This window comes from Piliocolobus tephrosceles, chromosome 1, assembly GCF_002776525.5.
Source record: "Piliocolobus tephrosceles isolate RC106 chromosome 1, ASM277652v3, whole genome shotgun sequence".
Taxonomy (NCBI): Eukaryota; Metazoa; Chordata; class Mammalia; order Primates; family Cercopithecidae; genus Piliocolobus; species Piliocolobus tephrosceles.
The window spans coordinates 83227819-83238361 of NC_045434.1; the positions used below are offsets into that span (position 1 = coordinate 83227819).

General features: G+C 40.8%; 1 protein-coding gene across 2 annotated transcripts in view; it reads right to left on the minus strand.

The window, feature by feature from the left end:
• LIN9 (lin-9 DREAM MuvB core complex component) overlaps positions 1-10543 on the minus strand; it is a 96735-nt gene that overhangs the window by 61432 nt on the left and 24760 nt on the right. For both annotated transcript variants that reach the window (XM_023203628.1, XM_023203627.1), the window contains one exon: positions 4134-4291. In XM_023203628.1, the coding sequence (XP_023059396.1) occupies positions 4134-4291 (158 nt within the window). The remainder of the gene's footprint in view (positions 1-4133; positions 4292-10543) is intronic.

The window sequence follows — 10543 nt, forward strand, 5'->3', positions numbered from 1 at the left end:
ACTTTTTAGCTATACTTCTTTGCATTTTTTTTTTTTTCAAAAAGGCAGTTCCCAAACCAGCAGCATTACTTTGAAACTTGTCAGACATGCAAATTCCCAGGCCCTATCCCAGACCTTCTGAATCAGAAACTCAGAGGTAGAGCCCAGCAATATGTTTTATCAAGCCCTTCAGGTGATTCGATTCTGATGCATACTAAAGTTTTCAGCCACAATGGGCTAGGAATGGGCTCACTCTCAACATTACTTTCTTTTTTTTCTGAGACGGAGTCTCACTCTGTCACCCAGGCTGGAGTGCAGTGGTACAATCTCAGTTCACTGCAACCTCCACCTCCTGGGTTCAAGTGATTCTCATGCCTCAGCCTCCCAAGTAGCTAGGATTACAGGCATGCATCACTATTCCCAGCTAATTTTTGTATTTTTAGTAGAGACAAGTGATCCACTTGCCTTGGCCTCCCAAAATGCTGGGATTACAGGTGTGAGCCACTACGCCCGGCCTTAACATTACTTTCTACTAAACTAATACCATGTGTTCATACATAAAATTTAAGAACTTGGCAACACAATAATTTCATTTTATTCATTTATTTATTCATTTCTGGTGTTCTATGGTCCTTTCTGTAGAGTCCAGTTTATATATGATATCGTAATGTAAAAAAGTTCCTTTCAGTCTGAAGAACTTTTTTGGCATTACTTCTAGCATTTTTTTCTGATATGAAGTTGGCTGCCATCCATATCAGTGCTCCTCTTACATAATATGCTGTTTTTCTGTGACTGCTTTTAAGAGTTTCTCTGAGGATTTTCTGTGTTGTGTCTAATGATGGGTTTTGTGTATACGTGGGTATCCTGCTTGGGGTTCAGAGTACCTTAGATCTATACTTCTGAAAAAATTTCAGCTTTTGTTTTGTCTAATATTTTTTATGTGCCAAAGCCTCTCTGTCTTTATGGGGACCACAATTACACATGTTATCTTGTTTAATACTGTCTCAGGGGGATCGGAGGGTCTATTTTTTTTTTTTTTTCCTACCTGTTTTCATACTTGGATAATTTCTACTGATACATTCTCAAGTTCACCAACCCATTCTTTTACTGTTTCCAATTTGCTTTTAAGCTCATTCAGAAGTTTTTCTTTTCAAATATTATACTTTTCAGTTCTAAATTCATTTTCTTTATCTGAAAAATGTCCATTTATTCACTCAGATTTCCTGTGTTCATTATATTTACATTTAAGTTCATGAACATGTCTTATGATAGCTATTTTGAAGTCACTGTCTGCTAATCCCAACATCTGAGTCATCTCAGAGTCTATCTCTATTGATGGCATTTTTATTGACTATGGAATTGTCTTTTTTTTCCCCACAAGGATAGCAATTTTTTATTGTATGCTGCACAGGGTATTGAATTTTTTTCTTGTAGGCAAAAAAAATTACTGGCAGATCTTTTTGATCCTGTCATACTTGCTTTTTGTGTGGGCTGGTCTGTTTCAGTTATGAACTTATTTAGAGCATGTTTACTCCTTAAGGAGGCCCTGTGAACTTGATACAATTTCCATAAGTCACAACATATCATTATTCTTTTGATTTTTTTCAACCACTTACAAATATAAAAAGTATTCTAGGCTCACAAACTATACATAAATGGGTGGCAGCCTAGATTTGGCCGACAGGCCATAAGTTTACTGACCCCTGCACTAGCCCAAAGAGAAAATGTAAAACATTGCTTTAAAAAAGCCCTAGGCTAGGCCAGGGGCGGTGGCTCACACCTGTAATCCCAGCACTTTGGGAGGCCAAGGTGGGCGGATTACGAGGTCAGGAGTTCAAGACCAGCCTGGCCAACATGGTGAAACCCCGTCTCTACAAAAAATACAAAATATGTCGGGCGAAAATACAAAATATGTTGAGCGTGGTGGCGCGTGCCTGCAGTCCCAGTTACTCGGGAGGCTGAGGCAGGAGAGTCACTTGAACGTGGGAGGTGGAGGTTGCAATGAGCCGAGATTGAGCCACTGTACTCCAGCCCGGCGACAGAGCAAGACTCCATCTCAAAAAAAAAGAAAAAAAAGGAAGAAAAAGAGAAAAAAGCTCTAGGCTGGGTGCAGTGGCTCATGCCTGTAATCCCAACACTTTGAGAGGCCAAGGCGGACAGAAGATCACTTGAGGTTGGGAGTTTGAGACCAACCAGCCTGGCCAACTTGGTGAAATCTCATCTGTACTAAAAAAACTACAAAAATTAGCCAGGCGTGGTGGTGGATGCCTGTAATCCCACTTACTCAGGAAGCTGAGGCGGGAGAATTGCTTGAACCCTGGAGGCGGAGGTTGTAGTGAGCCAAGATTGCACCATTGCACTCCAGCCTGGGCAACAGAGCAAGACTTTGTCTCAAAAAACAAAAACAAAAATAAAAAACACAACACACAAAACAGCTCTAGTAGTTTTCTCACATTTTGCTACAGCCTGTCTAACCTATTCACCACTGTAACAAGAGTACTTACATAAAAACACTATCTAAGATTTTCAGTCTTATCAAATAATATCACCAGTCCTTAAAATTCTGCAACAATGAATTTTTAAGGATTTCCTAATGAGTCTGAGAGTCACTCGACTCATGTCAGCATTTCTCTGGCATAAATCAGTATGTCAGCATTAGTACTTATATTAGACTTTATTGCTGTAGTTATTTATATGGAGTTTTTAGAACGAATACACTTTTCAAATATGCTGTCTACCCATCTCATCCCATTTCCACCTCTACTTCCAGACTAGTTTTAAGACAGGGATCATATCATCTATAATCTGTTGATTACACAGTGAGTTGTCAATATACACTCATTTATTACCAAATCTATTCTCTCCTAGATAAACTGTGTTAGGATTTCATATGCACAATTTGGTCTCTTCTCTATTTTCTACATTTCCTCTGAATCATTTTTACAATATAATAGAAACATGTACCACTTTTATAGTCAGGAAAAATGATATAAATATGTAACTCCAGGTTCCCTTCCCTCCAAAAACTATTCTCGAATTACTCCGACCATTTTTCAATGGTTGAAGTCCAATTACAATTACTCAGTACAATTACTAGCCTATTCTATCCACTTAACACCTTATTTCTTGTATTACATATATTGTAATTCGCCTTCACCAAGTAATTAAGGATTAACTTACACCTGAGATTTTGTACTTTCTCTCCATATTATGAGTACACCAAATCACATCTACAAAATGGACAAAATTTACACCCCTAAAAATGTTGAGCAGACTAGTGAATAATTTAGTTTTATTCGATCATTAGAAATGGACTATTTCTAGACCCAAAGTCCAGGAGAACAATGGTGTTTGTGAACTAACCAGACAAGGCTTGTTAGGAAAGGAAAACAAATAATGTAGAAGGAAAATATAGAATAATTTAAAATTTAAAAAATTTATGGCCAGGTGTGGTGATTCATGTCTGTAATTCCAGCACTTTGGGAGACCAAGGCAGGAGGATTGCTTGAGCCCGGGAGGTCGAGGCCTCAGTGAGCCAAGATCACGCCACTGCATTCCAGCCTAGGTGACAGAGGGAGACTTGGTCTCAAAAAGAAAAAAAAAAAACCAACAAACTTTAAAATAATACATAGCTATACTTACTCCAATAGATTATTAAATTTCATCTTTGTGGCAGTTGGCTTTAGTTTATATTGTAGTAGATGTTACTTTGAACCAATACACTTTTTCCCAATTACTTTAAAAAATAGATTTCATGCATGAAGAAAGAGTAACTTCTATAGTAAACTGCACAGAGCTATAGTTTAAGCTTTCTAAATTTAAAAGCCATTTCTCGAATGGAGATTATCTGGGTTACTTACACCTTCAGAATTTTGTCCCATGTGTACGTGTAAAAACACATCCTAGTGAAAAATCAAAGTCACTAAGGAAAAAAAAGATCAAGTGATGTGTACTACAGAACTCCTACTCCATCCCTGAGCATCAATCAGGCTGAGAGAGTGTTGAGGGATAGGGATAGGATGAGGGTTAATGATGTCTAGTGTAAATACTTCTTGGTAATTAAAAATGAAATAAAATAAGAACCAAAGAAACAAAAAAGATTACCTTGATTAAAAATTACAAGTCAAAAGAGTAATTAGCTTGTTTTCACTTACCTGTAACTTTCGTTCCAATAACCAGAGGCAAAGGAATTTCATCTGGGAGATCTTTGAATTGTGAAACATCTGCAACTTTCCTTTGTTGTAAGAGCCTTATTTTCTGCCGTTTCTGTTTTAATGCTGATCTCTCTTCCTCAAAAAATGCAGAAGAACATCTAGAATAAATTATAAAAAACATACAAACTGATAACTACCCCATATAAAAACTTAAAATCTTTTTTTTTTTCTTCTTTTTTTTTCAGATAGGGTCTGGCTGTCGCCCAGGCTGGAGTGCACTGCACTATCTCGGCTCACTACAACCTCCACCTCCTTGGCTCAAGTGCTGGGATTAAAAACTTAAAATCAGCTGGATGCAGTGGCTCACACCTGTAATCCCAGCACTTTGGGAGGCCGAGGTGGGCAGATCAACTGAGGTCAGGAGTTTGAGACCAGCCTGGCCAATATAGTGAAACCCCCATCTCTAGTAAAAGTACAAAAATTAGCCAGGCATGGTGGCAGGCGCCTGTAATCCCAGCTACTCAAGGGGCTGAGGCAGGAGAACTGCTCGAACCCGGAGGCAGAGGTTGCAGTGAGCCGAGATTGCGGCACTGCGCTCCAGCTTGGGTGACAAGAGTGAGACTCTGTCTCAAAAAACAAAACAAAACAAAACAAAACAAACAAACAAAACCCTTAAAATCTATCCATCTCACCACTCCTTTTTTTCTTCTCATGAAGTATACCGTATTCAAAGGTTCTTAGATTGTTTCTGGCCGGGCGTGGTGGCTCACGCCTGTAATCCTAGCAGTTTGGGAGGCCAAGGCAGGTGGATCACCTGAGGTCAGGAGTTTGAGACCAGCCTTGCCAACATGGCAAAACCCCACCTCCACTAAAAATGCAAACATTAGCCAGGCATGGTAGCAGGCGCCTATAATCCCAGCTACTCAAGAAGCTGAGGCAGGAGAATCGCTTGAACCCAGAGGGCAGAGGCTGCAGTGAGCCAAGATCGAGCCACTTCCCTCCAGCCTGGGTGACACAGTGAAACTCTGTCTCAAAAAAAAAAAATGTTTCTTTTTGGCCAAGCATGGTGGCTCACGTCTTAATCCTGGCACTTTGTAGTCCGAGGTGGAAGAATTGCTTGAGCCCAGGAGTTTGAGACCAGCCTGGGCAACATAATGAGACTTTGTTTCTACTAAAAATTAAAAAATTAGCTAGGCATAATGGTGTGCAGCCAGCTATTTGGGAGGCTGAGGCAGGAGGATCATTTGAGCCCAGGAAGTTGAGGCTGCAATGAGCTAAGCTGTGATTGCACCACTGCACTCTAGCCTGCACAACAGAGGGAGACTGTTTCCCCCCAAAAAAAAGGAGGAAAAAAAAGGGCTGGGCAAGGTGGCTCATACTTGTAATCTCAGCACTTTGGGAGGCTGAGGTGGATGAACTGCCTGAGCTCAGGAGTTTGAGACCAGCCTGGGCAACATGGTGAAACCACATCTCTGCCAAAAAAAAAAAAAAAAAGCTGGATGTGGTGACATGAGCCTGTAGTCCCAGCTACTCGAGAGGCTGAGGTGGGAGGATTGTTTGAGCCTGGGAGACAGGTTGTGGTGAGCCAAGATTGTACCACTCCAGCCTGGGCAACAAAGCAACACCCAGTCTCAAAAAAAAAAAGGAAGGAAGGAAAGAAAAAGGAACTGTTTCTTTTCATAGTAAATGACCTTTCATTTTTTAAAAAACAGGGCCTTGCAAGACTCAAAGACATATAAAGCAGGTTACTCCTTCCTACAAAGCAAAATAATTTTTTCACCTTCCTGTGATGAAACTGTGCCTGGAATCTAGATCTCATAGGGACCAAGTTCAATTTCAATATTCTACCCAAAAGAACATGACATTTTCTCTGTGACCCAGTAAACACACCAATGCAGGAGCTACAGATGAGACCTGCTACTATGTAAACTTTTAACCATGCTTTCTGCCTTAAAAGTATAAATGCTGAATTCCCTTTTATTTCTAGAGCCTATCTTGCTTCCATTTTCAAATCCCAGGATGAAGCAAAGTATTTAAACATCATGTTCATGCCATGTTATGGCTTTTACTTTCAAAGATACATTATGAGCTCTATTGTCATTTAAGTTGTCTCAAAAACTAAATAAACACGATGAGAAGAAAGGATATAAAGACAAGCAATGTATAAAGTGAATTGTTGTTAGCAATGACGAATAAGGATTGGAATACACATAGAAAGATCTTAGCTGATAATATGACTTTTTGTATGATTTCTGAACTTGTTGAATATTGATTCAAGCTGTATATATGGGAAGAATATGAGAAGATAAAGCAAAGGATAATGGGTTACTAGTAAGCTAAGTAGTATCATAAAAACAGACTTGTGGCCGGGCGTGGTGGCTCACAACTGTTATCCCAGCACTTTGGGGCGCCAAGGTGGGCGGATTATGAGGTCAGGAGATCAAGACCATCCTGGCCAATATGGTGAAACCCATGTCTACCAAAAACACAAAAATTAGCTGGGCATGGCGGTGTGTGCCTGTAATCCCAGCTACTCAGGAGGCTGAGGCAGGAGAATCGCTTGAACCCAGGAGATGGAGGTTGCAGTGAGCCAAAATCACGCCACTGTACTCTAGCCTGGCAACAGAGCGAGACTCCATCTCAAAAAAAAAAAAAAAAAAAAAAAATACAGTGAGATAGAAGGAATAAGTTCTAGTATATGACAGTATAGTAAGAAAATTATAGTTAATAACTATTTCTTGTTTTTATTTTTCTTTTACTTTTGTTTTTTATTGACTATTTCCACATAGTTAGAAGAGAAAAATTATAATGTTCCCAACACAAAGAAAAATGTTTGAGGTAATGGATATCCCAATTACCCTGATTTGATCATTACACATTGTATACATGTACTCCCAAAATATGTGTAACTATTATATATCAATTTTAAAAATATACCAAAAAACTCTTCTTGACATTAGAACCCAGGACCCATACTATTTCCCTACACTTGACTTTTTTTTTTTTTTTTTTTTGAGATGGAGTCTCGCTCTTTGCCCAGGTTGGAGTGCAGTGGTGTGATCTCGGCTCACTGCAACCTCCACCACCTGGGCTCAAGCAATTCTCCTGCCTCAGCTTCCTGAGTAGCTGGGACTACAGGTACACACCACCACACCCAGCTAATTTTTGTATTTTTAGTAGAGATGAGGTTTCACCATATTGGCCAGGCTGCTCTCGAACTCCTGACCTCATGATTCACCTGCCTTGGCCTCCCAAAGTGCTGGGATTACAGGTGTTAGCCACTGGTGCCCAGCCATTATACTTTTCTTATAAATCCTTCGCTGACACTTTAGACATATACAATCAAAAAATGCATATGTTCCTCTATTTTTCTCAAATAGCCACAATATGCACTGTTGTGTATTTTGCTTTCTTGACACAGCATAGCAATGTTTCCATATTAGTACACAGAAACGATCTTCTGTTTTTGTTTTATGTTAAATGGTTTCACGGTTTTCTATTATATGGAGTACCATACTATAATCATTCCCCCATTTATGAACTTTTAGGCTGTTGCCAATCTTTTGCTACTACAAACAATACTGCAATAAATACCTCTGTACATGTAATTTCATCTGTGTGCAAGTAGTTCTGTATTATACATTCTTAAAAGTGCTACGTCAAGGGAATGGAAATTTGTAGATTTTATAGATACTACCAAATTGTCCTCCACAGAGATTATATAAAATTAATCTCTCACTAGTAATACATATGACTAACCATGCCATTACTAACTCAACACATTAAAACCTTTATGAACTGTGCCCATCTGATAGTTACAAGCAGCATCTTGGCTGGGTGCAGTGGCTCACGCCTGTGATCCCAGCACCTTGGGAAGCCGAGGTGTGCGGATCACCTGAGGTCAGGAGTTCAAGACCAACCTGGCCAACAGGGTGAAACCGTTGTCTCTACTAAAAATACAAAAATTAGCCAGGCGTGGTGGCGGGTGCCTGTAATCCCAGCTGCTCAGGAGGCTGAAGCAGGAGAATCGCTTGAACCTGGGAGGCAGAGGTTGCAGTGAGCCAAGATCATGCTACTGCACTCCAGCCTGGACAACAGAGTGAGACTCTGTCTCAAAAAAACAAAGCAAAACAAAACAAAACAAAAACTGTATCACAGCAAACTTTGATTTTGCATTTCCCATTATGAGTAAAATGGATTTTTTTTCATATTTACAAGAGCCATTTCTTTTTCCTTTCCTATGAATTATCTGTTGCTGTTGTTGTTTTTTTAAAACAGTCAGTGTTTCCCTTTATTGCCCAGGCTGGAGTGCAATGGGGCAATCATAACTTACTGCAGTCTCAAAGTCCTGGGTTCAAGTGATTCTCCCACCTTGGCCTAGTGAGTAGCTAAGACCACAGTCAAGTGTCACCCAACTGGCTAATTTTATTTTTATTTTATTTACTTATTTTTGAGGCAGGGTCTTGCTCTGCTGCCCCGGTTGGAGTGCAGTGGTGTGATCACGGCTCACTGCAGCCTCAACATCCAGAGCTCAAGCAATCCTCCCCCCTCAGCCTCCCGAGTAGCTGGGACTACAAGTGAATGCCACCATGCCCGGGTAATTTTTGGATTTTTTTTTTTTTTTTTTGGTGGAGTTGGGGTCTCACCATGGTGCCTAGCCTTGTCTTGAGTTCCTGAGCTCAAGCAATCCTCCTTGCCTCAGCCTCCCAAAGTGCTGGGATTACAGGTGTGAGCCACCACATCCAGCCTGAATCATCTATTTATAATCATTTTTATTATGGGTTACCTGACATTTTCTTATTGATAGGAGTTCTTTATATAGTAGGGAATTAGCTCTCTGTAATCAGATGTGATGGATATTTCTGTCACTATCTTTCAACTGCTTATGGGCTTTTGTTTTTGGCCATGTAAAATGTTCTTATTTTTGTATAGTCAAATTTATTAATGTTTTCTTTCATGGCTGCTAGGTTTGAAGCCTGCTTTTTCAGGCCAGGCATGGTAGCTCATACCCATAATCCCAGCACTTTGGGAGGCCGAGGCAGGCGGATTGCCTGAGGTCTGATGTTTCAGACCAGCCTGAGCGACATGGCGAAACCCCGTCTCTACCAAAAATGCAAAAGTTAGCCAGGCACGGTGGCGGGTGCCTGTAGTCCCAGCTACTCTACTCAGGAGGCTGAGGTAGGAGCTTAGGAGGCGCAGGTTGCAGTGAGCCAAGATTGCACAACTATACGCCAGCCTAGGCCGGGCGCGGTGGCTCAAGCCTGTAATCCCAGCATTTTGGGAGGCCGAGACGGGCGGATCACCGGGTCAGCAGATCGAGACCATCCTGGCTAACATGGTGAAACCCCGTCTCTACTAAAAAACACAAAAAACTAGCCGGTGTGGTGGCGGGTGCCTGTAGCCCCAGCTACTCGGGAGGCTGAGGCAGGAGAATGGCGTAAACCTGGGAGGCAGAGCTCGCAGTGAGCTGAGATCCGGCCATTGCACTCCAGCCTGGGCGACAGAGCGAGACTCCGTCTGAAAAAAAAAAAAAAAAAAAAAACTATACACCAGCCTGGGCAACAGAGCAAGATTCCCATATCAAAAAAAAAAAAAGAGAGAGAGAAAAGCCTTTTCCAATTCAAGATTAAGTAAAACTCTCCTATGTTTTCTTCTTGTGGTTTTATTCTTTCATTTAAAAAAAATTTAAATCTTCAATCCTTTTCAAATATTGTAAGGCCTGAGAACAACTTGTTTTTTTCTATAGACTACTAAACAGTAGTCTTGATTTCCATTAAACCAACAATCCATCCTCTTCTTTACCATGTACTTGAGAGGCAACCACTGCAACTATTATACTAAATTCCCATAGACATCTGTGACTGTATCTGGATTTTCTTTTTTCATTCTTTTTCTATTTATGCGCCACTACTACCCTGCTTTAATTATGATCACTTTATAATCTATTTTAAAATGCTCTTTAAAATGGAGTCTCTCTTACTTTGCTTTTTCAGAATTTTCCTGCTTGATTTCTCCCCTCTTAAATATGTATTTTAGAATTAACTCATCTAACTTAAAAAAAAAAAAAAAAAAAAAAAAAAAACAAGAGGCCAGGCATAGTGGCTCACACCTGTAATCCTAACACTTTGGGAGGCTGAGGTGGGTGGATCACCTGAGTTCAAGAGTTCAAAACCAGGCCGGGCGCGGTGGCTCAAGCCTGTAATCCCAGCACTTTGGGAGGCCGAGACGGGCGGATCAGGAGGTCAGGAGATCGAGACCATCCTGGCCAACACAGTGAAACCCCGTCTCTACTAAAAAATACAAAAAACTAGCCGGGTGAGGTGGCGGGTGCCTGTAGTCCCAGCTACTCCGGAGGCTGAGGCGGGAGAATGGCGTAAACCCGGGAGGCGGAGCTTGCAGTGAGCTGAGAT